General features: G+C 41.7%; 4 protein-coding genes across 9 annotated transcripts; 3 read left to right on the top strand and 1 right to left on the bottom strand.

Moving 5' to 3' along the window:
• The first annotated feature begins 78 nt into the window (after positions 1 to 78).
• On the top strand, positions 79 to 12,653 carry zdhhc5b (zinc finger DHHC-type palmitoyltransferase 5b). 6 transcript variants are annotated; one of them, XM_036002468.1, is made up of 13 exons: positions 79 to 405; positions 2,721 to 4,169; positions 4,807 to 4,928; positions 5,184 to 5,341; positions 5,763 to 5,935; positions 6,090 to 6,192; positions 6,324 to 6,415; positions 6,693 to 6,825; positions 8,042 to 8,150; positions 8,384 to 8,490; positions 9,365 to 10,284; positions 10,385 to 10,408; positions 10,743 to 12,653. In XM_036002468.1, the coding sequence occupies exons 2-12, from the start codon at positions 4,021 to 4,023 to the stop codon at positions 10,401 to 10,403; spliced, it is 2,085 nt and encodes a 694-aa protein (XP_035858361.1). In that variant the 5' UTR covers positions 79 to 405; positions 2,721 to 4,020; the 3' UTR covers positions 10,404 to 10,408; positions 10,743 to 12,653. The 6 variants fall into 6 exon arrangements, with proteins under 6 accessions (XP_035858361.1, XP_035858358.1, XP_035858355.1 ...); XM_036002465.1 differs by lacking the exon at positions 10,385 to 10,408 and having other exon boundaries at positions 82 to 214; XM_036002462.1 differs by lacking the exon at positions 10,385 to 10,408 and having other exon boundaries at positions 82 to 271.
• Positions 12,654 to 13,177: 524 nt separating this feature from the next.
• tmx2a (thioredoxin-related transmembrane protein 2a) lies at positions 13,178 to 18,011 on the bottom strand. The gene is made up of 8 exons (XM_031303108.2): positions 17,761 to 18,011; positions 17,560 to 17,620; positions 16,891 to 17,004; positions 15,961 to 16,037; positions 15,449 to 15,555; positions 13,955 to 14,020; positions 13,682 to 13,811; positions 13,178 to 13,591 (listed from the first exon to the last, which is right to left on the bottom strand). Exons 1-8 carry the CDS (start codon positions 17,947 to 17,949, stop codon positions 13,412 to 13,414), a joined length of 924 nt encoding a protein of 307 aa, XP_031158968.1. The 5' UTR covers positions 17,950 to 18,011; the 3' UTR covers positions 13,178 to 13,411.
• Positions 18,012 to 18,087: 76 nt separating this feature from the next.
• Positions 18,088 to 22,698, top strand: si:dkey-6i22.5 (polyamine-modulated factor 1). Its single transcript, XM_031303110.2, has 5 exons — positions 18,088 to 18,360; positions 20,443 to 20,548; positions 20,707 to 20,807; positions 21,829 to 22,024; positions 22,494 to 22,698. The coding sequence occupies exons 1-5, from the start codon at positions 18,134 to 18,136 to the stop codon at positions 22,557 to 22,559; spliced, it is 696 nt and encodes a 231-aa protein (XP_031158970.1). The 5' UTR covers positions 18,088 to 18,133; the 3' UTR covers positions 22,560 to 22,698.
• Positions 22,699 to 22,774: 76 nt separating this feature from the next.
• On the top strand, positions 22,775 to 25,913 carry med19a (mediator complex subunit 19a). The gene is made up of 6 exons (XM_031303109.2): positions 22,775 to 23,150; positions 23,564 to 23,686; positions 24,103 to 24,236; positions 24,374 to 24,470; positions 24,562 to 24,656; positions 25,497 to 25,913. Exons 1-6 carry the CDS (start codon positions 22,931 to 22,933, stop codon positions 25,560 to 25,562), a joined length of 735 nt encoding a protein of 244 aa, XP_031158969.1. The 5' UTR covers positions 22,775 to 22,930; the 3' UTR covers positions 25,563 to 25,913.
• The last annotated feature ends 107 nt before the right edge of the window (positions 25,914 to 26,020 follow it).

The raw sequence follows: 26,020 nt of genomic DNA, 5'->3' as shown, positions 1-26,020 counted from the left end.
GATATATATGATTATCATACAGGGGTTGTTTGAGCTGTTACTTGAGACCACACCTTCTCCGTCTCATTGGCTGTTCAGCCCACCTGAGAGACGACGGACTAGTTCCGGGATTCCGATGTCGGCCTAGCAAGCGAGTTAACTAGTTTGCTAGCCGCTAAACTCAAGGAGGACCGTAAAGACCCACACCCTACAGGCAAGATAGCTCCGGTGTTCGGTATTAGCTATGTCCTGCTCGTTTTACCAGCTCTTTGTGATGACTGTTTAGCTGAACGTAGGTACGTGTATGTCGCCAGCCGCCACTGAAAGTGTTAAAGCTTCCATGCTAGCCAGGTAATGTTAGCTTACTTTTTAACGTTAGTTGTGGTAAAGGACTGAGCAGTGTCGCAAAAAAACTTTCGAGGCTAGGTAAGAGCTAAATGATTACTAAGTATTGGTCACGTTTAAATCTGTCATTATTACATTGAACGTTATTACATCGAGCTAAAACATTGCAGCGTCTATTACTTTGTTTAAAAAATGTATTTTAATGGGGTTCATTGTGGTAACGTTAGTTATCTTGACTGAGTCCGAGCAGCACTGCCCTGGCCTGTTCAACGCTTGGTATATTTCAACGTATGATCCAAAGATGAAGTGAGAGTCAATCAAATGGTATAGATTCAAACAAGACATCAGCTATCATCTGTTAAGTGTGTCACCGTTGCTGGAAGAAATGTATTCAGTTGGCTCGATCGGGCACCTTAAGGGTTTAGCTTGCGTACTGCAGATTGTTGTGGTGATATGACAAGCTCGACACAGAGATTTTAGGATTAACATCCATTATAGTCGGGGGGCAGGTCAGATGATTAACAACTGACACACTCGGCCATAGCTCTGTATTTGTTAGTATTGTCGATTGTTGAAAAGAGGGGTGTGTCCAAACTATCAGGTTACTCTGGATCCGTTTTCAGTGTGTTCACACCGCACGGACTAGTTTTTCATGTGGAGATAAGGGAAATTAGTCTGATGTGTGTGTCAAAGGCGTCCAGGCCAGGCTCGTCACAGATCGTTGTCTTCGTGGTATTTTGAATTTTCAGAAGTGGGAGGTGTTTCATTTTTCCACCTGAGGGCATTGATGTGACTCATGTGTGTGTGTAACAACAGGAGGCTGTTTAACAACACTGTTTATGAGTAAATGTGAGAAATGCACAGGCACATAGTGTAACCCAAGCTTTTTAGGACATTAAAGAGTTGGTTAGTCAGCCTGATTGTTGTGAAATCAGAGTGAAACCTTTGCTTCTCATAGGTAGCTCTGTTCTTTAACCCAGTGGTTGTCAAACTTTTTTCAGTAATGTACCCCCTTTTGAATTGTTTTTTAAGCCAAGAACCCCCTGAGCAGCACAAAACATTTGTTAGAAAAAAAAGTATGTAAGGGGTACAATAAAGCGCTGTCAATGATAGATTTACTAAACAACAACGTTGTAACTGAACCACATTTAAATGCTATACTTCAAATGTTTAGAGTCATCACTAAATGTATTCATTATTATGATGCATGACATATTTTTAAATTAGCATTTTGAAAAAATCTGACGTACCCCCTGCAGTACTCTAAAGTACCCCTAGGGGTACGCATACCCCCATTTGAGAAACACTGCTTTAACTAACAAGAAAATTTAGTCTTGACAATCAAGCTTAAAGGTGCACTATGAGTTCCTGCGTGGTTTCAGCACAATTTCATTTTTGTCTCAAATCGAATGGCATCTCTCCTTGATCCTACCTGCCCCCTGAATAATCTGTGAAAAAGCCCGGTCTCGGGAGACAACACAGGGGTTGTAAACGTCAAACACTAGGGGCACAGGCTGTGCACCAAAATACAACAAACCGTTCCAGCCAATCACCGACAAGATGGTTGGGGGAGGGGGTTAGTGATAGTTAGTCAGTTAGCCATGACAGTTACGGAAACATGGGGGGAGGGGCGAGCTTGCTCTGTTTTGTTTGGTACTTGGAACGTCAACAGAAGTGACCATAGTGCACCTTTTAAACCTGCTTAACAAAACGTGGGTATTTCGTAGATGGTATTATTGTAAGTACTTTTGTTGTCCATTCTGTAATTATGTACGAGGCCACAGCTATTTATATAATCTATTTAATCTGCAGTAGTGCCGAGATCTGAAGTGGCTGATGGCATGCCACTGTGGTACAGAGGCATAAACCGATCCCCTGGTGGCACAGGCCACCCACTACAGCGGCATGGTAGGCAACTGTCGGTGACTTTACTGTTTGCCACCGACAGTTGCCTACCACTTCCGCCTGCCGGTTAACGGTGTGCCGGTGAAACACACGCTGCATGCCTCTCCGACGACTGGCACATGCTGCATTTCCAATCTCGGCGTCACGCTTAATCTGCCATGTATTTTCTCGATTAATCGTTTGGTCTGTAAAATATCAGAAAAAAGTGAAACATCAAATGCCCATCACAGCTACCTAAAGCCCAACCCGCTTTTATTATCCAACTTACAGTCAAAAACCCAGAGATTTGTGATTTACTTTCACGCAACATGAAGAAAAGTGGCACATCCTTACAATTGTGCGCGAATATTTGAAATTGTCGCTTGAAAATTGTGTTGATTGTCGAAATAGCTGCCAATTAATCGAATGAAGTACTTGTTTCAGCTGTAGTTAATTTGTTTTTGTCTACTTAGCTTTTGCCTACTGACTGAATGTCATTTTTATTTTTACAGGGGCATCCAACAACTGACCCACAGAGCCAGTGGGTGAAAGAAGAAAAGGGAACAAAGAGAAAAAGACTAAAATGCCTCAGACTACATAACACCACTGCTGCCCATGGCTTTGTGTAAGAGATGCAAAATGGGAAAGGAGGTCTATCTGCAGAGAATTTGGAGGTGGGAGAGGTCTCTACACACAGACCTGGCCAAGTGCGGTGACACCTTGATGACATACACAGGGCTTCTTTTTGGAATGAGTTGATTTTGTCCCCATATTGACACAAAGACTGAAAGCAGGGATCTCACAAGAACCAGGGGACTCTGCATGGCTATTTGAACGATTTTCTTGTAAAGGCAAGGAGAGACAGAATTTTTTTTTTTTTTTTAAACAATTTTTTTTATCAGCTTCTTGAAACTTTCAGCAATTCCAGCTGGACTTTTGTTTGATGTTAAGTGGCATCATGCAACTGGTTTAAAAGTGAATGTTTGTTTAGTTGTTTTCCCCTGCTGACTTAGTTTGAAACGCTGGAACTGTCCCTTCTGCTGCCATCCTCAGTTTCTTCCACCCACCCAGTGCCTAAATAAGCCTTCTCGGGACAATCGCAGGAGTCGTCAGCAGCTGCTGCTCTCAATCCTCTGCCTGTTGTCCTCTATGTGCTTCTGCTCGTAGCCTATTGGCTATCTACCCACTACCTCTTTAATTTTCTGCTCTTTTGTTTTTATATTCATTTTCTCTGCGAGGCATAATCAAAACTTAAGCACAGTGACGGGCATTAATGTAAAAACTGAGTTTCACGAGTGGAGATAAATCTAGATTGCTCCAGTTTTAGTTGTGTGTGCGGGTGTCTGCGCTTTTGTGTTTGAGCACAGAAGTGTTACCGTTGTACTGGTGCCAGGGAGCAGTAAGGTTAGATTTATTTATATTGTTGCACCAAAAAACAGTTACATTAAAGCCATACAAAAATATTTATGAATTACCTACACATATTTTTGTATCACATTGCTCTTGTATAGTTTTGCTTTAATAAGCCTTTATTAAGATTATACACCCAAGTTAAATATTTACAACAAGCTGTACACAGCTGTATAATGCTATATAAAGCAATGCTCTGATTTTGAGTGATTATATTAGTGCCAGGAGACTTTTAGTGTTAGAATCCCTCATGTTTTCAGTTGCTGCATTGCATAGTGTTTTCTTTTCCAGTCTGTAGTCATGGCCCTTTCTTCCAAACAAACCACATATTTGCCATTTTAACCTATAAAGCACCATTTACAGTAGGTAGACCGTAGATATCTACCCCTCTCTCTCTCTCTGATGCCGGGCTTCAGTGGTGGGGGGGTTGGGGGAGGAGTAGGTGTCCCTGCTTCTGCTCCTCCCCGTCCATTTCGTCCCAGCCGATATGTCCCGGTGTCTGCAGCCACCACATTCCTTGTCGGATCCACCACTCTCTTCTTCTGCTTTACGTAAGTAGCTCTATCTCCAACTCGCTCATATGCACAAATGCACACACACAATGCAAACGTGTGTGTGTGTGTGTGTGTGTGTGTGTGTGTGTGTGTGTGTGTGTGTGTGTGTGTGTGTGTGTGTGTGTGTGTGTGTGTGTGTGTGTGTGTGTGTGTGTGTGTGTGTGTGTGTGTGTGTGTGTGTGTGTGTGTGTGTGTGTGTGTGTGTGTGTGTGTGTGTGTAATATCCCTATGCATTAACATTTTTATGAAGACATCCTGTTTTTGTTGTTTAACTTTTATTTAGAGAGAGTGTTTACTGAGCAAAGTTGTCCTCTTTTCAGCAACACTTGTATCCGCACAGTTCCTCACAATCACACCTGTGAGCTCCCTATTTACAATCAGTCTTCTGTTTTGTGCCACTGAACAGCTTCAATGGAGCTGTTTCGGGGGAAATTGCCTTGCACAAAGGCGTTAGACATAGTGTGGAGTGCTACTTGCTCATCTTTGCCCATCTTTGTATGGTGTATTCAAGCCTGCTTATGTAACAACTACTTGCTGCTCTTGGATAGACCAAGAAAATATGTAGTAGACTTGTAGTTATTGCAACAAAATGTCACACTGTAATTTTATTTCCATCTTTTTTCATGCTGTCTAGGTGCCCATGGTTGTCAGAGTATTTCTCCTCTGTCATTCCCATCTACACTGCTGTGATCTTTCTCTTCACCCTTGCCAACTTCTGTATGGCCACTTTCATGGACCCTGGAGTCTTCCCGAGAGGTAAACACATGTGAACAGTGTTGGTATGCAAGTCTTTTTCCTCGAAATTATAACATACTGACATACTATGTTATTGCATATTATGCAATACTTTTGAGTACATGATAGATAAAATTAGACTGAAAAGAATCAGTGACCACAAGCCATTAGAAATTGACTGAAATAATTGACTGAGTAAAACATTATGCAGGAAGACCATATGATCAGGTATTATGATGTTAGTGCAGTCTGGCTGTTTGTGTCTGTTGTCTTTAGCTGAGGAGGATGAGGACAAGGAAGATGATTTCCGTGCTCCACTCTATAAGACGGTGGAGATCAAAGGGATCCAGGTGCGCATGAAGTGGTGCTCGACCTGCCGCTTCTACCGCCCGCCGCGCTGCTCGCACTGCTCCGTCTGCGACAACTGTGTGGAGGTACACACACACACACACACACACACACACACACACACACACACACACACACACACACACACACACACGTATCATGGGCTTGTATTGTTAGTCCTAATTAGAAATGTATTTATTTCACGGTATTATACAAATATGAGTGAAAGTTATACAGTGAAATTTGGTTGAGTTGGGTTATTACTGTTCCTATTTTTTTGACTTATTGTTTGGATGTCAGTGGAACATTCTTGGTTTTGTAATTATTACTTGTCTACTCGATCTAGATCTGTCCTATATTCTTAGTTTTCCATGTGTGCGCATAGGAGGTAGACATTGTCTGATTTTGATGTGTTGTAGTTGTTGCCTATCAATATTTTCCTCTCTGTCATATCTTTGTATATATTGTGCCTGCACATTCTTGTCCTTTGACCCTGTGCTCTCTCAGGATTTTGACCATCACTGCCCTTGGGTGAACAACTGCATTGGTCGGAGGAATTATCGCTATTTCTTCCTCTTCCTGCTATCACTTACCACCCACATCATTAACGTATTTGGCTTTGGCTTGGTTTATGTCCTGCACCACCGCCAGCAGCTGGACACGCCACATGCTGCTGTAACGTATCCTTCACTCGGCACACTGCAGCCATAAAGATGCAGGACAAATGATGTGTCTTTCTTTTCACATTTAATTTGCCTTGTGATTTTGAGCCTGGTATTTGTTTTGTTTTTCTTTGCTTAATTTGTTGTAACCTCCTTGACCCTCTCCTCCCAGTATGGCCGTTATGTGTGTGGCTGGTCTGTTTTTTGTGCCAGTTGCTGGCCTGACTGGGTTCCACATGGTGTTGGTGGCCCGCGGTAGGACCACAAATGAACAGGTACATACAAGAGCTGGTTGTACTGTATGCATCAAATCCTGCAGCATTGAATTCATCCAGATAGTTCAGACAGTATTTTTAATCAACATGTGACATGGAACGTTTTTCTCCCCTCCCCCCTCTTACTGCAGGTGACAGGGAAGTTTCGGGGAGGTGTTAACCCTTTCACCAACGGCTGCATGAGGAATATTTCTCATGTGCTCTGCAGCTCCCAGGCCCCCAGGTCAGCCTTTCTCTCTCCACTGCACTCATCTGTTTACTCCTCTCCTTTAACACTCTGCTCCACAACTTTTTTTTTTTTTTTTTTCCACTGACTCTTTCTTTCCATTGCTCTCTCCTCTTCCACATGTGCAGCCTCCTCTTTTATTGTTCTCACTTGTCTGTTTAGTTAATGGAATATTTGAGTGCCTTCAGTGTGAGTGGTTTCTGGTGTTCGACTATGTTTGTCAATAGAGCAACATACTGCTAAGCCTGTCGTTTAATGCTTGTCCCTCTCACAGATACATGGGCCGGTGGCGGAGCCCTCAGGCAGTGGATGTACAGCCACCATTTGTTAGACCGCCTCTCACTGAGGCCCAGCTAGAAGCCAAGGTCCTGGACAACGGCATCCAGAATGACAGACACAGCACCAGGGTGAGTAATACTAAATCTAACAAACACAATCTACATGTGGAAGTTTAGATGTAGAAACTCAACAGAGATTCTCAATGATTTTCATGTTATTCATAATTATTGGTATATACTGTATGCTTGACTGTATACATTTTTGCTGTGGAATGAATGAGAAAAGAAAAAAAAAAAAACATTGTACACCTAGGACCTCCCAAAGCTGTCGATCACATTTTGGGGCCTAATTCTTTTCTATTTATCTATATTTTAAAATATTAAAAAATTTTAAATCTAAAAAATATTAGCTGGTCGTAAATCAAAAAAGGTCTTGCACACCATGAAGTCTGAGTGACAGGTGTGTAGGATAAAAATAGTTAAATTAAAACAAATATAAAATGTAACACACTTTCCATCACTTGAGCTCATTTTATAAACACACCGTTTTGGTCCACAAACCTTCATGTAGCTTGTGTTGGTGCTACAGCTGCTGGCATGGATACCGGTGTCGGTTGTAATTCTGCACACTTCTGGTTAATATAGACAAAATAACCTATTCTGAACTCAGGAGTTCTGCTCCTCCTCTCTGTATTTAAAAAAATCTCATGTCTTATGTCCAATGTCTTATTTATCCAGAAACAAAATGATAAAAGAATGGGAACAGAAGATGTCTTTTTACTTTGCTAAAACAAATTATATTTCTTTCCTTTTTTTGCTGCATAATATGGGCACATGTTAACATGTGGCTGATGATGATGATGATTTATTTTTTATTACTGACCACGGTAAATATGCAGAGGAGGATATATCGGTCTGCACAAAATCATCTGACGTTGACCTGAAGTGTTTTAGAACAAGCTTTAGAACGTAATCACTGCGAAACAAACACAACATAAGCTTTATTCCTCTCTCCCTACTGTACAATGACAAATTCAAGTAGCTACAAAACATATTAGTTCTTGTGGTATACAGATGGACTGGAGTATGTGACAAGTTAGCTGTTCACTGAATATGACGTGTAAAGCCTCTCCCATTTCTAGCACTTAAGGTAATTGTTATGCATTGCTCCCGGGTTAACTTGTGACCCATGTGATATCTGAATTGTTATGACCAGGGATATACCCATGTTGGCTTGGTTTGAATTTCCAAAAGAAGAGTTGAACACTGTTCAGACAACCCTGGCCCAACCCTGGTTAGTGGTGTGAAAGAGGTATTACATGGCTTCTCTTTGTGTCTTCTCCAGTCCAAGAGCAGTCTAGATCAGATGGAGAGCCAGTCAGCTGATGCAGAGCCTCCACCTCCTCCAAAGCCAGAGCTTCGTTACCCTGGCCTGCCCCGCGCTGACACCGAGGGTGAGACACACACACACACACACACACACACACACACACACACAAATACATGAGTGAAACTAGGTAGTTGCAGGTATATCACCTGACATGTCAACAGCTGTTAGTGTTGATCATCCAGTGCAGCCCAGGTACTTTTTTAGGTGTTTTACCTCTTACATGAACAGATGAACGTTTGCTTTCTAATGACAAATGCACTTCTTTCAAATGTCACTTTTGTGTTTTTTGCCACTCAGAGAGCAGCTTGTTGACTGAAGCTCCACATACGCCGTCAATGTACAAGTACCGACCAGCCTTCAACAGCCCAGGAAGGAACCACACTGCTCTCACACACCCCAACAAGGTACATGTCCATATACACTCGCACAGACCTCAAGGTATTGGGTATAAACTATTCACATAACATTATGCAGATACTGTATATTAAGACTATTAAAGGAACAATCAGCTTAGAGTGACGCTATCCTGTCATCATGTCAATCATGTCTTTGCCTAATTGGAAACACAGACCTATGTAAGACTCATTTAAATCTAAATATATTCTTTTAAATCCATACAGGCATATTGATTATTACATTGCAAGCTTATTTTAGCATTTGTAAAACACAGAGTGATGTCGTTAACCTTATTGCACAAAAAGTGAAGAGGACAGAACAAACCATATCCCATACATTACTATAACAGATGGTCTGTTGGCTGAAAAGCCTTTGTCCTTCTAATTTCCTTTGTGGTTAATACCATGCCCCTCTTTTTTGTTTTTACTTTGAATTGACCATTCAGTGGCCATCGGTCGATCAGTAAGTCTCAGCTAGTCTCATCTGTGTCTATCCCTTTGGCTGTCTCTGTGTGTTTGAGTGGAACTATCCTTTCCCCTGAGACTGCATTGACTGGAATGTGAAGTTCATGTCCCCTATGTATTTGTCTATCCATTTATGTGTTGATACACAGTCTTTGATATGCAATGTCAGTGCTTGTTCAAGCCAGTCAATGTTTCCAATCCAGTAGTGTAATGATGGAGTTGAGCACTGGTCAAGCATCCAATTTCTTCCCACCACTCTTTTTTTCTGTTAGACTGTGTAGAAAATTGTTGTTTTTTTGTTATCTATTCCTGAGGTAACATGGTCATTTTCATCTTTCTATCCTTCCTCTTCACTCCTGCCTTCATCTTCATCACCCTTTTCCTCCACCTCTCTACCTTTTTGTCTGTTTCTTCTCAGATGATCCGTGGCGAGAGTCTTGACTCTCCCTCTCCCTCCATCCTCCTGTCCAGCCATCAGCCTAGCTACCGCTCGGAGCCGAGCAGCCTGGACGGAACCACAGCGGTAGGGGGAGGTGTAGGGGCGCGCAGAGGGGGAGGGGAGAGAGGTGAGGGCCCCGGAGGCCCTGGCGGGACTGCTGGGATGATGTCAGGGGGCATGTCAGGTTACTCCCTGACTGGGCGCTCCTACACCTCCTACCCATCCTCTCTGGTTCTGTCCACTGGCGGCTCCCACTCCTCCAGTCTGCGCTCAGCGCACCTGGCACATAACCCGCTGGCCACGCTCCAATCAGAGGGCACCACAGACACCAGCTACAAAAGCCTGGCCAATCAAACGCCTCGGAATGGCAGCCTGTCCTATGACAGCCTTCTGACACCATCCGAGAGCCCAGAGTTCGAGTCAGCCGCTCATGAGCTGTCGCCGCAGAAGCCTCGTGCTCCGTTTTCCTCAGGTCAGCCTGAGGTGGTGTCACCCAGTAGCCCGCTGCAGGGCTACACGTCGCCCTTCCTCTCAGCTCAGATCGCCCAGCAGAGGGAGGGGCAGCTGCTCCAGGGCTCTGCCACTTTCTCCTCCCCCCACAGGGCCTACCTGCGTGCCGTCAGCCCACCCTCTCCCTCCTCTGGGCCACCTGAGATCCAGCACCTGCTCCAGCATAACCAGGACTCCTCTTACCGAGCCCCTCGTAACCTTTCCTCCTTGTCCTCTTCCCCTGGGGCTCGCTCACTAGAGCCCCCTGTCTCCCCCCCACCTCGCGGCCTCTCCCTCGGCAAGTCCCAGTCTTACATTGGGGAGGCAGGGTCTCAGCACAAGCCTCGGCCCACAGGAGGAGGTGTTGTGCTGGGTGGGGGAGGAGCTGGAGGAGTGCATCAGGCTCCACAGTGAGTAGTGATCCATCCCCAGATCTGTCAGCCTGCTACTCTTCTTCCTCCTTCTCCTTTTCTCCTAATTCTCTTCTTCTTCCTCCCTGGTTTGTGTCAGCCCTCCTCTTCCTCCCTGATCTGTGTGAGTCTTCCTTTTCCTCCTCCACAGTTTAGTCAGTCTTTGCCTGTTTAGTGTTGAAAGTGTGCATGGAAGTTGGACTGCGTGGATTAGTCGGTATGTGTTTAGCTCTGTGAAAGCATGCCTTACCAAGCTCCTTGTGTCCTGTAGCCTTTTCTTACTCACCAAGTATAATTACCAAATGCCTTACAAAATCGGTGGTATAGAAACATTTTGCTGTTTGTGCTTGTTTTTTTTTTTTGTTTTTTAAAGTAGAACCTCTGACCGCCACATGCATTTATCCTCTGTGTGTCGTCCCCCCCCCTCCCCCTCCCTTTCCTGATGGCTGTCCAATCAGATCCACCTCTCGTCCAGTCTTGGCCAATCACACCACATCCAAACCAGGGGGCGGAGTGAAGAAGGTGACAGGCGTCGGAGGGACCACTTACGAGATATCGGTTTGAGTGACAGACATCCTTCATAGGTCTATCACAAGGAGAGGGAAAATTCACTGGACTACTTCCACTTGTCTCTTTCCTGTGCTGGACCTTATTCATGACTGCAGCCTCCTGAAAATGACTGTTTTCTGCTGCAAAGGACTAAAGGAGCAGGCCTGTCTGGTACTCACTTTGTTATATTTGTAACGCCACTGGCCACTCTTCTCTGCTAGCCTTTTCAGATTTGAACAAAGAGTAAAAAGGAGACACTGGTTCATTTTTCACATGATCAAGTCGTCTCCATTTAGCCACTTTGTGAGCCATAGACTGATGTGACTATCATCACGGCTGGGTACAGACATGTCTATAGAACACGCATAACTATTCAATGATTTGCTGTTTTATTTGGTACATTAGCACAATACAAATAGAGTATTGACCACCCTGTCCGACACTTAAGGTAAGTTTGGCCTTTATCCCGTTGATTTGGATTTTTAAGAGGACAGATTTAGGACTGTTGACCAATAGAAATGTCTTCTCAACTGTCTAAACGGACCACACAACCTGATATCGATAAGAGTAATGAAGAGAAGTGTCCAATCTATAAACAGTATCATTTTAGTTTTATAAAATCTTTTTTTAAGTATTGTTTTATATAAATGTATAAAATCTTACAGATTATTATTGGGTCAATTAGTCAGGTATTGAAAATGACTATGGATGACGGTGGCAGATGTACTGTGTGTAATTATTCATGAAAGCGATTTCAAATCAGTTGCCTGTTTGTATTTAATGGCTGCATCAGCCACTCATGAGCTCGTGCTGAGATGTTCATCATCCAAAGGGAATGATGATCGTTGGACAGGTGGTGGACAGCTGAAGTTGCAAATAATTGAGCAAAATGTTCTGAAAGCCACAAAGAAATTCTGAATTACGATTGCAGCACAAGCATCTTTGTGGAATGTATGCTTGTAATGTTTATGCTAGAGACATTATGCAAAATCTGTTAGTAGCTTTAAGATCATTGTATGTATTTTTGGTGTTTATTTTTTTTCTTCTTTTCTGTGATGTCAGTCAGTCAAGATGCTAGCAGAACCTTAAACTTTTAAAAGATGGCCAGCCAAATAGGGGCAGCGAGGGACGAGCTTATTTATTTCACCAGACAAGACAACCTTTTAGTTTTTGGGCACAACTTCAAACCAGTCTCTACCAGTTTGTTCTTTCTTTTTTGAGAAAAGAAGTATGAATATTTTTTATGAAAAAAAAAAAAAAAAACTTTATAAATGAAACTGTAATTGCCACTGAATAGAATTTCAAGGAGGGACTGGTTTGCAATTGGAGACCATTCATAGTGAAGTATGCACGTTTTTATTTTTTTCTATCGGTTTATATTTTTTACACTATTCCGAGGAAATAAATATAAGGCAGATTAGATTTTTTGATTAACTTTTAAAACTTCTGTAAAGGTACATTTAAATTTTTTTTTCCTCAGCTATGTTAGGAACGGAATAATTCGAGGGAGGGATATGTGTGTGTGGGAGTTTCAGGATTGGGCATTAGTTAGTTTATTTATTATTTTTTTTCTATCAAGCCCTACAGTTGAGTGTTAGCAGTAGAATTTCAAAGCTAGCTGAATGTAGCACGTCTTTGGGGGAAAGTAAACGCTTGAAGCACACAAGTATCATCGTTCAACCCAAAGGACCGTGTTACGAGTTTTCAGTCCTTCCAGTCTGTCTTCAGTGTGCATGTGATTTTTGTTTGTCGTGCTGAATGCTTCACTGGCGTGCATACTTGTGAGAATATTGTCAAAAGCCCACATGGTTGATGTAACATGGTAACTAGAAAAGAAGCATTAATGGCACAGGTAGCCATCATACAGAGATAAAAGAGAACCTGTGTTACTTTTCTTCCTGCTCTGGCCGAGGATGGTAGCCACTGAACAATTTGAAACTATGTGGGTACAGTAAAAGTATACTTCTACGTGAGATAAAATATTGCTATTGTGAGCTGTGATGAATGGAAAGGTTTCACACAAATATCTGAGTACATTAAAGACATTTCTAAAATGGCCTTATAAAGATTTTTTTTAAAAAATGTCTTCTCAGAATAAAAAGGTCAAACTGATGAAAAACTGAATGTGTCATGAGTCTTAACTGCACGCTTATCTTTTATTTCAGTTTCACCTCTCACCTTTTACTTTGGTTTTGAAACAAACATCAGTAAACACACTAGTGGCAAAATACAGGCAGCAAAAGTTAACAGTGATGTTGCTGAAAGTAGCCAAAAAACAATTACAAAAAAAGGCATTTGTTCACAAATAACTTAAGTAATAAAATGTCGCCTAATCATTTATCTATTGCATAGCTGCATTCAAACTACACTGCGTCATAGACCAGGAAAATGTGGTCCAGCGGTTTTGGGTATTTATTTGCTAAAGTAAAGACTTAATGTAGACATGACATTGAGTAGTGGTTGAACCTATTTTCCTCTCTGGCCCATAATCGGGACTTTTGCAATAATGTAAGGCATGGCAATGTCTGAAGAAAATGAAAGAGTTCATGCAGCCCCTCTCTAAATCATCCGCTTCACTTCACTGATCTTTCTTGCTCTCCGTGGGCTGCTCCAGGTTGTCGGTTTCAGAAGGGAGCTCGTTGCTGCCCTCCTCTGGCTGAATGCTGTTCTGCTCCTCTTCATTCAAACCGCGGCTTTTGTTCAGCTTCTTGGATTTTTGGAAGAGCTCGTTGAGGTTAAACTCTCGGATAATGTTCTCCTAGTGATGAAATAAGCTTCATGTTAGCGTGTGTGTGTGAATGTGACAGAACCTGCACCTTGTGTTTCTTACAGTACAGACAGGACTTACCTCACTGAAGGTCCAAGACACAGCTCTCCCTTTATTGTCCACCATTGGACGTCTCATAACTTCCCGCCCTTCTTGGAAAAGCACCAGTGAGGGCAGCTGCTTGGTCAGAGGAGAAGTACTAACCCTGTACCTGTTCAGAAACAATTCATGGGATAGTCAATAACTGTGCTCAGAGAATCTGTCAAATTTGTGGAAAGCATTAACAAACGATATTGTGGCATTAAAACTACTGCTGCGTCATTAAAGAGTGGCAGAGCGGAGAAAATGACCGACCTCTCTGAAACCTCTCCATAGCGCCCGACGTCCACCTTTCCAAACCTGAGTCCAGGACAGTTGTACCTACAGAACGCAGGGGAAGATTCACCAGACATTTAGACCTCGAGTCAAAACTGAAGTCTTGGCCAAACATTCAACATGTAGTCTATTTTTTAGAGAGCATTTGACTTAGATTACTCTGCAGAACACATAAAGGTTTAAACCAACAATGTGGTTGTAAGTACTGAAGAACCTTTCAATGCATCTTAAAATAATTAACAGCTTATTTAGATTCAATTCTTAACTTTAATGAATGTCAAATTTGGACAGAAATACAGTATGGATTATGGAAGGGAGTTATTAAGCCAATCTTCCATTGAATAAATGCTCTCAAAACAAAACATTGTGTGGCAGAAGGCTCTTGTCTGTCTCGCTGACAGACACCTGGGTCTGCTCCTGGTACAGTTATATTTTATGTTTCATATCCAAGACATCAAAGACCATGATTTTACAGTGAATGCAGAACCGATAAAACATAGAAAATAGTATTATAGCCTATATAATACTCACTCGATTCAAGAAATATGTGGGTGTTAAACTTATTGTTTATTAATTATAAGGTATATCTACTTCAAGCAACATACTTCCTACAAAGTAAATAGATATCATGGCTGCTTATTTAAAGGACAAATCCGGCGCAAAATGAACCTAGGGGTTAATAACACGTGTACTGAGTTGACCGTTCTCTGGGATATGTTTTCATGTTAATCGAATGTGACCAGTTTTAGCGCAAACCGCTAATTAGCTTATAAAGCTAGTCATCGGGGCACTGGTAAAGTAAAACGAAATCGCTATTTCTATACCACTAACAAGGCTCAAAATACCACCACACTTCCACGGTAGCATAATGAGGGTCTCTACATGTAAACCGAAGCATTGAGAACTTTGTAAGTGTACAGACAGTTTATTAAAAAGATAGTTTATAAAGACTGTACCTTTCACGTATACAGGCGGGCGCCATCTTGGGAAAGCAGTCATGACCAATCGAACGCCGAACGCTGTGCTTGAGCTACGTTACTGGTTACACGGTGTTCGTCGTTCGACTGGTACTTGTTAGTGGTATAGAAATAGCAATTTCTTTTTACTTTACCCGTGCCCCGACGACTAGCTTCATAAGCTAATTAGCGGTTTGTGCTAAAACTGGTCACATTCGATTAGCATGAAAACATATCCCAGAGAACGGTTGAATCGGTACACGTGTTATTAACCCCTAGGTTCATTTTGCGCCGGATTTCTCCTTTAAGTACAGGTATGGCTTTGTAGGTTTATAGTAAAAAAGTGTGTATTTGTGTAGTGTTTTGTCATGAAAACAGCTCAGCCAATCACAACTACATCTGTTTTACCATGACATGAGTGACTTATTAACTTATTCCAGGGCCTGGGCAAACCCTGACTGAGACAGTTCCCCAGTATCTTGTTTACTGAAGGGCCTGTATTTTACTTATGTCTTACTTGAGAGAGAGGTCGGCAAAAACGGGAGCGAAAGACTGGCAGTCAGAGGACCAGTTGGCGTAGAATTCAACAATCCAGGTGACACGACTGTCTCTCTGCAGCTCCTCCTAATGAGTCAATAACACAGAATTAGATAAGAACAGATTACACATGTATAGATCTCTGTCATTCACACCTAGACAGGTGTAGTCTAGTAATATATATCTGACATTGAATTAATATATTATAATATTAATTGGCATACTGCTATTATGCTGTGCATTCCACATGTTTGATGGACACTGTCCAAAATGCAAACAATCTAGACTAGAAGCTCACATCTTTATGTTTGTATTATATTGCATATGAATACATTAAACATTCCCAACAGTTGTTTGTTTCAAAGCTTTTAAACATATCATAGTATTACATAACATATTTTGAACATATCAGAGGCCTGAGGTAGCCCTGTACTTCCAAATGGTCGTCTTACATCAGAAACTGCAATACAGCATAGTCTGTACAACACTCACATCCATGGTCTTGTCACTGAAGTACTTGATGTACTCGGGGCCCATGTAGAGAGGTGGCTTACAGGTCATGACGAATGCTGGAGACAAGGCACAGATAAAGATACTGATAAGTGTACATTACAGAGGCAATGTAAGTTTTACATTTTCTGAAGCTATGAAAATCTTAGATTAGGTTAATAAATAAAAAAAAAGTATTGTTTGAAGTTACCTTAGTGGAATAGGTGCTTAATACAAAAAAATCTGAATATAAAATAAGAAGTATATAAAAGAAAGGTACCCAAACACTGGAATCAGAGCTCCTTTATTCTTAAGTATTGATGTCCAGTGTTAGGTTAAAACATCTGTGATAAAACAGGAGCTCCAGATGCAGTTGGCAGGTATATTTTATATTCACTTTTATCAATTTCCCCAAATGTTGGCTTATTTTATGAATATCTACTAATAATTCCAAAGTAACTGTAGGGGAATGTATAGATCCAAGTCAATATTTGGCTTTAAAAATATCCTGTTTTGAGGGTTTCCTGCTATGTTTTAATATGTAAATAACCTGAAATAAAAAAAAACTACATTAACATTATCAAAAGGAATACACATTCAGGGAATTAAAAATATTTCACATATTGAATGAGTTTTCCAATTGTTTAGTCATTTACTAACAAAACTGACTAAAATACCAAATACGTGTAAGGATCCATCTCTGTAAAACAATTTTCTATTTTTGAGGGATATCCTGCACCTGTAGTGTTGATAGTGACACATTTTAATTGCAGCATTTTGAGGTGGAGGTGATGGGCTGGTACCCTGCTGCTGGTAAGGAACACTATTGTAATGTGACCTTCTTAATGGAAGACAGTTTGCCATAAATATCCCAAAGTCAAATTTTGTTGTGGGTGGGGCAGTATTTGTAACAAGGGTTATAAGGCCACTGACCGACACACAATGCGAGGTAAAGAATGCCGAGCCGAATGTCCAGCCTGAAGAAAAGCATGACGTTGGCCACTTTACTGAACAGGAACACGTTGCCTATGTGCTGCTCCAGTGTGACTGAGAAAGAGTGAGAGATAGAGAAGGAACAATGGATGCAGCAGAGAAAAAAAACATTGACACTATTGATACAAGGTCACAGGAAGTCAGGACTATACTGCAATGGTAATGTTTACACAACAAAGCAGAGTTTTTAGTAAAACACTGGATGTGGCTTGCTGCAGGGCTTCTCCTCTGGTTTCAGGTTTATTTAAAACAGTTACACATTAGGTCACAAATACCTATTTGGTTGAAGTTTAACAGAAACACATTGTAGGACAAAAATACCTTGTCCTCGTTGTTAGAACGAAGTTACATCACTGTATATAGTTTAGTATTCAGTTTAGTATAAAGTACAGGTTTAATTAAGAACTACATTTCTCATATGCCTCAATGTATCCCGGTGGTTCCATCCATGCTCCCAAATTGAGCATCACCTGCTCGGTGCATCGGCCACTTTTAATGATTGAGTGTGACTGTTTACAATGTAAACAAACACTTGCCATGTTGTGATATCAGTTGGTTTACACATATACGTGTGTGTGTGTGTGTGTGTGTGTGTGTGTGTGTACTTACTCGCTCTCCTGTTCTTCATCATCACTATTGCACTAAGAAACATGAGAATCTCCACCTCTCTCTATAAAACAAAAAGACAAAACATGAAACAACTTTAATAAGTGAGTAAATTAGCTAATTCATCTCACGTAAGCTAACTTAGCCGAACTATATTTAGCAGCAGACAGCACTGCAGCGCAACACTAACCCCACAATGCTCACCCAGTCAAAGTCGCAGGAGTTGCCGTCCTCCCGCTGGGTCGCCAGATGCTCGCACAGACCGGGAGCCTTTCGGACCACCAAGAAGGCGACGGTCATGAAGAGCGAGGTGATATAATACGGTTTCAGCAACCATTTGTAAATCTGAGGTAAGTGATACAAGAAAGTACACAGTCCTGTGATTAGACCCATGTTGGAAGAGACAGCAGTCAACCTCGAGGGGTTTGAGGAGCAATGACAGCTGAAGCTCAAGTAACTCTACCCGGTGTGACTCAAACTGCGCCTGCGCCAAACAAAACGATTTCGTAGTTTCTGGGTGCAGTGACTTGCCGTAGATTTGGCGGGTACTGCAAAACGTAAACAGAGGAAGCTGAAAATGGAGGAAAGCGAAGCCGCAAGACAAAAGGACACTGTAGATAACATTTGTGTTAAAGACTCCGCTGAAAACCAGATTAATGAAGCTACAGGAGAAGTGTCCTCACAGATGCCAAACCCTGGATCAGTTTCTAAACCGTCCGAAGACACGGAAGCTCGGTATAAAAGGCTAAAGTTGTTCAACAAAGTGATGCAGAAGAGCCTGGAAAAGTTCATCGATCATGCCAGGTAACGTTGATGTAAGGTGTCCCGAAACGACAGTGAAAGCCGTGTATACAGTAACGTTAGTAACAGTTATAGATCAATTTGCAAGAGAGTCACACCTTGATGTGAGTTAAATAACGTTAGTTATGATCCGTAGTTCAAACCAGCTAACATGAAGATACAGGTGAGCTACAAAAGCAGTGCTGCAGTTCTTCTGGTCACAGCTGGTGTGAAGGACTCTAAATGATGATCGTGACTGTGCAGCATTCATTGGCACATCTGTCATAATAAGTATCCAAGGCAAACCCTATTGAAAAGACATGCCTAGTTTAATAAAAGTTGTTTACCGTGACTTCTTGATACAATAATATATATATCAATTGTTAATTGTGTATTTGGCATCTCTTGACAAATTACTTAAAGATCCCATGGCATGAAAATTTCACTTTATGAGTTTTTTTTTTTTAAGATTAATATGAGTTCCCCCAGCCTGCCTATGGTCCCCCAGTGGCTAGAAATGACAATAGATGTAAACCGAGCCCTGGGTATCCTGCTCCGCCTTTGAGAAAATGAAAGCTCAGATGGGCCGATCTGGAATCTTCCCTTTATGATGTCATAAGGGGAAAGGTTACCTCCCCTTTCTCTGCTTTGCCCACCTAGAGAATTTGGCCCGCCCATGAGAAAGAGAGGCCACGTCCACACGTACCAAAAGAATCTTTTTTTTTTCCCGTCTTCCCTGGAACTGTGTGGAAAAAAAATGTGCGTCCAAACGGATCCATTTGTAAAAGACTCAACACGCTACTTCATATTCCAGGCCTATAGGTGCCGCTGTTTCTGCTACAGAAATTCACCAAAAACAGAGAAGAAGAGCATAGTCTTCAGTCACTCCCGATCATAACATGCTAGACAATAATAACGTTCACCACTGCTCATTTTATAAAGGCCGCCGCAAGAAAACGTGTCTTTGCAGCGCTAACGTTAGCTCTGCTAGCTAACATCGGCAGTCAAACAAACATCAATGATCCAATGTCTTTTTGATAATCTACACGTTTTTCTTGGGGTAGCCTTTCTACAATAAGCCGTGCTAAAAGTTACTATAATCCGTTCAAGGAGATAAGCAGACAGATTAGCTAGCTAGTTGATAAGTTGTCTACTTCCACGTTATAAACAGCTAACCATAGCAGCATCCCTGCTGGAGCGTCAGCTACTTTAGCGATGTTTAACGTTAGCTACATAACGTTAGAGGTCGAGGGGTGTGACAATGACATCATCGATACGCACATATGCGGCTTCGCCATCCAAACGAAGCCAAAAGGGAGCCGTTTTCGAATTTTTTTCACCCTGGGACCAGGTTTCAAAAAAGTGTGTTTTCAGGCAGTGCGTTTACAGGATTCGTTTGGACGATCGGCCCAAACGATGCAAAATGTGCGTTTGCATCAAAAAGCGTCTCCGTGTGGATGGCCCCAGAGAGACGACATGGCTTGCAAACGAGCGAAGCATGGCAGTTGGTCAAGGCCACACCCTTACCCTCCACCTTGCCCCCCCTCTCTCCTCCTCAATAGCATTTAAAGCTACAGACACAGAAATGGCACATACTAAATAAAGCTCATTGTGGGACTGGCTCTAGTGGCTGTAATTCTGCACCAAGGCTGAATTTCGGGAAAGAGACTTCAGATACAGTATTAGGGGACCACTAAGGCCTATATAAAAAAGACTTCAGATACAGTATTAGGGGACCACTAAGGCCTATATAAAAGCATTCAAAAAGCAGTCATAGGACCTTTTAAGAAGTACTCAGTAGGGGCGACCTCTAGCTCACCCAGTAGGAACGTGCGCCCCATGTAGGCTGAGGCCTTTGCAGCGGCTCGGGTTCAAATCCGACCTGCGCCCTTTGCTGCGTGTCATCCCCACCTCCTTTCCTGTCTATCCACTGTCTCTCACTCTGAAATAAAGGGGAAAAAAAAGAAGTAATCAAAATTGACGATCAATTTATAGATTAATCAACTAATAATTTCAGTACTAGATTGATTAATTGAGAAAAGGTCAGGTGTTTTGGGTAAAGCCTCACTTTGCTGTACTTTTGGTTGACACTGCTTTCACTCACAGTTTTAACAGATTTGCCAGCACATTTCGTCCGCTTTACAAGAAGAACCCGCAGAGGATGGAGAGCATTCACAAGCAGTTCATTGAGGAGATGCGGAAGACTATACAGGTATGCAGCACATCACATTAATACCATGTATGAAAAAATAATCAACACATGAAAGGTCTGCTGCCTTGTTGTTTGTATTATATATGTGTATGCAGTATGCACTTGTCTATCTGCCTTTGTTTTTTAATTTGCTTCTTTTAATGCCTGTGTATGTGTAGGAGGACATCAGCAGACTGATTGAAGAAGGCCGGTTAGAGTTCAAACTGAATGAGCTGGACAAACTGGAGAGTGCTGCCAAGAACAATGGAGACCCTGCATGGTCTGTAAACGGCATTAAAAACTCTTCACCTTCTGCATGTCCAGCTTTTCATATGCTCAGTTTAAAATCCTAACCTTCTGACCTGCATCTGATATGTTTTTGTGTATTTCTGAATGCAGTGGCTAAATATCAGAATAATTGTAGTTTTGTATGGAAACTGTTGTTGATCAGATATTTACCTGATACATGTTTGAAGATTTAAAGGTCCCATGGCATGAAAATTTCACTTTATGAGGTTTTTTAACATTAATATGAGTTCCCCCAGCCTGCCTAAGGTCCCCCAGTGGTTAGAAATGGCGATAGATGTAAACCGAGCCCTGGGTATCCTGCTCTGCCTTTGAGAAAATGAAAGCTCAGATGGGCTGATCTGGAATCTGCTCCTTATGAGGTCATAAGGAGGAAGGTTACCTCACCTTTCTCTGCTTTGCCCGCCCAGAGAATTTGGCCCGCCCATGAGAGAGAGAGAGACATCATGGCTTGAAAATGAGCAAAGCATGGCAGTTGGTCAAGGCCACACCCCCACCCTCCACCTTGCCCCCCCTCTCTCCTCCTCAATAGCATTTAAAGCTACAGACACAGAAATGGCACATCCTAAGTAAAGCTCATTGTGGGACTGGCTCTAGTGGCTGTAATTCTGCACCAAGGCTGAATTTCGGGAAAGAGACTTCAGATACAGTATTAGGGGACCACTAAGGCCTATATAAAAGCATCCAAAAAGCAGCACGTCATAGGACCTTTAAGATGGAGTCATCATGGTTTGTTTCACAATTTGTTAAAGATGGTTATCAGGGCAACTTTGGGCAGTTGTTGGGTAACTACCAATGATTTTCCCCAGCATTGTTGTGTTAATCATTAAGGAACATCTTATCGCCTGGCTTGTATACACTGTTTTTTAGACTATTGTGTCTCACTAACGCCCCTTCAATATAGGTGCACTGTGTATCCCAACTTAATTGTTTCCATTTTGCAATGTGATTAAAATACAAAACAATATAATCTCCTACCCTCTCTGTTATGTTAGGCGGCCGAGTGGGGTTCCTGAGCAGGACCTTTGCAGCTCTTTGGTGCCATACTTTCAAAAGCAGGAGGCCTACATGCGACTGGAGCTGAAAAAGATTCAAGCAGAGAATGCTACCCTAGCACAGAAGGTTCAGGCTGGTAGAGAAAGTGTTGCTCAGACTGAACATCGTATTTCTACCGCTGTTGATGAGTGGAAGGTGAGAGAGAAACCATTAAAGCTGTACAGAATAAGCTTCACACAAAAATCATATTCAAAATGTTTATTTTTACACTCACAGAGGGGATATATGTGTAAGTAATGCTTGAGTCTTTACTAAAAAAAATATTTGTGACATTAGATGTCATCTGAAAATAAATACACCATAGGTCTTTTACATGCATAGAAAACATTCTTGTAATTTCAGACTATTCTGTAATAGCTGCATGATTGAACAGTATTTATCAGTTAAGTTTTAGAAACTTTAATATATTGTAAATGGGAGTGATGCTTTTTAATTAAAAAAGAATGAAGGAATGATGGTATTGGATTTTGGTACAGTCTGAAGGAGGCCAGTGTCTGACAACTGTTGCTAATGGACAAAATATACTGTGCACTATGACATACGTAGAAATATAAAATAGAAGTTTGCCTTGAGTGTTAATAGTTTGTCTCTCTCTCACTTTTAGGCATCAGTCACAGAGTTTGAAAGACTGGCATCTTCTCTCTGCCCTGCTGATGCCTTTGATGCGTGATCTTCAAATAATTTGAAGATTTTTTTTTGTTTGACCTGCAGATTTATCAACGAACTTAACTGTACATATCGATTTTGTTTACTTTGCCTTTTTGTCTGGAAATAAACTTAAAATCTTGGAAATAAAAAAAATGTTGTGACCTCAGTGATTATATCCGTGTGGGTCACTTTATACACTAATCATTATGGTAACGTGCGTGTTTATGTCTGGTATTACGGTACGTGGGCCATGAAAATAATGCCACAAAGAAGTGAAGAGTGGAGTAGTTGACACACGAATGGATTCGTGGTGAACATCCTAACAAATAACAGGCAACACGCTCAAAGAAACCGGCTTTTTCTTTCTATATAAATGTATTATTCGTGATAGATATGACGGAAATGTTTTCAACTCTGTTCGGTCAAAATGAAGCTCAGGGACCACCCGGCTCGGCGTCTCTGGGTTTCGGACCAGGGAAACCTCCACCGCCTCTGCCGCAAAATCAAGGCTCCATGGCGGGGCAGATGCCACCGCAGCTCGGGGATGAGGGGCCTGCTCTGCGGAAGCCCGGAGCCATGAATGAACCGTTCTACTTACTGCGGGAGCTTCCTGGTACTGTCGGACTATTATAACTGTTGTATGCTTTGTATTGTATTTGTCTGTTAATTAAAATAAAGAGTTGAGCTGCTATCAGAGGTTGCTAAGCAGTTTGTAAACAATGCTGTTAACGTTACTGAAAACATTGAGTAAGCTAACGTTAATTAACATTACCGGTATTAGCCCATCTGTTTTTGATATTGATATGGTTTGTTTCTTTCTTGTGTGTGACACAAAAACACCCACCTTTACTACTAGTTTACTATGTTTTAACTCAGCTCTTGTGTTTTAAAGAAACTTAACATTTGTTCCAGTTGGATCTAGTGATATTATAGCTGATACCTCATTTGCTAGATGTATACATTAGTTAACATATGACATGATTCGTTGTGTTTGCATAAAGAACACTAATACGAATGTGTCTTTAGTGGGAAACGAGTTAACGGGCAACACCAACCTCATCACGCACTACAACCTAGAGCACGCCTACAACAAATTCTGTGGGAAGAAGGTGAAGGAGAAGCTCAGCAACTTTCTGCCAGAGTTACCAGGTGGGTTATGGGTAGGAACAAACGTGTTCTGACAGTCGAGTGTTAATAATGAAGGCTGCACACATCTCATTAGAATGAAGTGAAGATAGTAATTCATGTTCAGTGTAGGACACAAGTTCCTTGATAGCTGTTCATTCTTTTATAATAGCCCTAACCTCATTATAAATTGGCAGTTGGCTACAAGCGTTCCTGTAATTTTGTCCTCTGTAAAGTTGTGCCAGGAACCCAAACTCTACTAATGCAGCTGTAATTTCAAGAACCACTGATGTTGAAATATAGGTAGAGACTGATGTGAACACTTTTACATCTTCAGCAGTGTGTTAGCGCTTACCACTTTGCTCTTTCCATTGTTTGTATTTTGATCTCTGTCACTTTCCCCCCTCATTCCATCTGGTCCTTTCTCTTCTGTGCTGCAGGTATGATCGACTGTCCGGGCACTCAGGACGGCAGCTCATTGCGCTCTCTGATTGATAAGCCTCCAGTGTGTGGGAACTCCTTTAGCCCACTGACAGGCGCTCTGCTCACAGGCTTCAGACTACACACAGGACCGGTACTAACTGAATATGTTCATATATTAACAGGACTATGGCAAATTGTCTTTAGTTAGCATATTCTGGGTTGCAGGTATCTGTCTTAATTATACTGTTCAGTTAAATACTTACACACGTTTTTGTTTGTTTTTCCCAGCTACCAGAACAGTACAGACTAATGCACATACAGCCTCCAAAGAAGAAGAGCAAGCACAAGCACAAACACCATCGACCACAGGACCCATTACCACAAGGTATGACATAAACTACACGTATACACTTACTAACACCAACGGAATGCAACCTGTTTTCAGGCCACTGAGCCGCTTCTTTTTGATGTCACAGAAACTCCATCAGACACTGATCCCAAGAAGAAGAAGAAAAAGAGGGACGACGATCCCGACCGCAAGAAAAAGAAGAAAGACAAGAAAAAGAAGAAGGTAGGATAATCTGCCAAGAACCCAGTAATTCATAAAGTTGCCAGTTAGTCGTTATTATGGGCCCTTTTGCCAAGTCTCTGTACATAACTCTGGGATCCATTTATTTTCACACTTAAGTCTTTTCTGAGAGAACACATATCGCTTTTCTTACACATTATGGAAACCTCATTTGTTACCCTCAGTAGTCAGTGTTAAACAGACTCCAGAATGTAATGGGTGTGTAGGCTCAATGAACACTCCAGGATTGCATTTCTTTAAACCAATCACAATCGTCTTGGGCAACGCTAGGCTCCAGATGTAGAGACGGTGGCTCTGCAAAATGGTCTGTGGAAGGAACTTTTTTTGTTGGAACATTTGCACCCCGCAAAAGAAAACGCCACGTACAATATTAAATGAAGTTAACTGTTGACACAATACAGTAACGTGAGTTGTTTAAATTAGCATCATGCATGGTTAAAAGTAATTTAACCATTTAAACACCAATTTAATTTTTCTCTTACAAGTGTGTACTTACGTCCTAGCAATCCCTCCAATCGGTCCCAAAATGTCCCAGTTAGATAGTAAATTCCGTAAATATTTTCTTTGTAAATCTTTACAATCATTTACTGAAAGAACCAAGCAGGCCTGCCTTGTTGCACGATTAAAATTTTCTATTTTCAGCATGTAGCTTGCTAGCTCGAAGGTTGTTGTTGTTGTTGTTGTTGTTGTTGTTGTTTCCTGACGACAACACAAAGAGAGCGGAAGGTGAGGGACATTGGGATGTCAGGCAATTATCGTGGTAATGTATTTCCGTTGACCCAGACTAATCAGTGCGTTATTGCCATCTCTGTCCCCCTCTAGAACCGCCACAGTCCCGACCACCCCGGCCTCGCTGGATCACAACCCAACAGCAACAGCCTCAGATAGACAGGAGCCCACTGTGTGCATGCCTGTTTGAATGTGTGCGTGACTGTGCATTTTGTAAGAGGATGCGTGTGTTTTACAGATAATTGTATTATTGCGAGTATGTTTATTGAGAGGGGATGAATCAAATAATGCAAATGGTTGTATGATGTGTGTGAAAGTAAAAGTAGCAGCAACACAGTGGGTGTGTGTGATGTTGAAGAAATGTTACGGTGTAAAAGGCAGAAAGCCAATGATGAGCTGTGTGGTGTTATGGATGACTGAGCAGGCACTGTATGTATGTCCCTCTTTGATTTTGTTGTGATATCTTTTGACCATAATGCCAAAATCAAATAAACTTTGGTTATTACCTTTGCTTGTGGAAGTGTAGATTATATGATCAGGTATTTGGATACATGGTTTAGAATACAGTGTAGCAGCAACAATGACAAATATTACTGATGCTGAGGCACCTTGTTTTC

Source organism: Sander lucioperca, chromosome 1 (assembly GCF_008315115.2).
Source record: "Sander lucioperca isolate FBNREF2018 chromosome 1, SLUC_FBN_1.2, whole genome shotgun sequence".
Taxonomy (NCBI): Eukaryota; Metazoa; Chordata; class Actinopteri; order Perciformes; family Percidae; genus Sander; species Sander lucioperca.
This window is presented reverse-complemented; position numbering and strand designations above follow the sequence as displayed.

Coding starts and splice junctions, on each gene's coding strand:
- zdhhc5b (XM_036002465.1), top strand. CDS start 4,021: ATGCCGGGCTTCAGTGGTGGGGGGGTTGGGGGAGGAGTAGGTGTCCCT. Junction 4,170..4,806: donor ACTCTCTTCTTCTGCTTTAC/GTAAGTAGCTCT, acceptor CATGCTGTCTAG/GTGCCCATGGTTGTCAGAGT. Junction 4,929..5,183: donor CCCTGGAGTCTTCCCGAGAG/GTAAACACATGT, acceptor TGTTGTCTTTAG/CTGAGGAGGATGAGGACAAG.
- tmx2a (XM_031303108.2), bottom strand. CDS start 17,949: ATGGGTCTAATCACAGGACTGTGTACTTTCTTGTATCACTTACCTCAG. Junction 15,556..15,960: donor TCAGTGACAAGACCATGGAT/GTGAGTGTTGTA, acceptor TTGACTCATTAG/GAGGAGCTGCAGAGAGACAG. Junction 13,592..13,681: donor TGTCTTGGACCTTCAGTGAG/GTAAGTCCTGTC, acceptor TTTCATCACTAG/GAGAACATTATCCGAGAGTT.
- si:dkey-6i22.5 (XM_031303110.2), top strand. CDS start 18,134: ATGGAGGAAAGCGAAGCCGCAAGACAAAAGGACACTGTAGATAACATT. Junction 18,361..20,442: donor AAGTTCATCGATCATGCCAG/GTAACGTTGATG, acceptor TTTCACTCACAG/TTTTAACAGATTTGCCAGCA. Junction 20,549..20,706: donor AGATGCGGAAGACTATACAG/GTATGCAGCACA, acceptor GTGTATGTGTAG/GAGGACATCAGCAGACTGAT.
- med19a (XM_031303109.2), top strand. CDS start 22,931: ATGACGGAAATGTTTTCAACTCTGTTCGGTCAAAATGAAGCTCAGGGA. Junction 23,151..23,563: donor CTTACTGCGGGAGCTTCCTG/GTACTGTCGGAC, acceptor ATGTGTCTTTAG/TGGGAAACGAGTTAACGGGC. Junction 24,471..24,561: donor ACAGGACCCATTACCACAAG/GTATGACATAAA, acceptor TTGATGTCACAG/AAACTCCATCAGACACTGAT.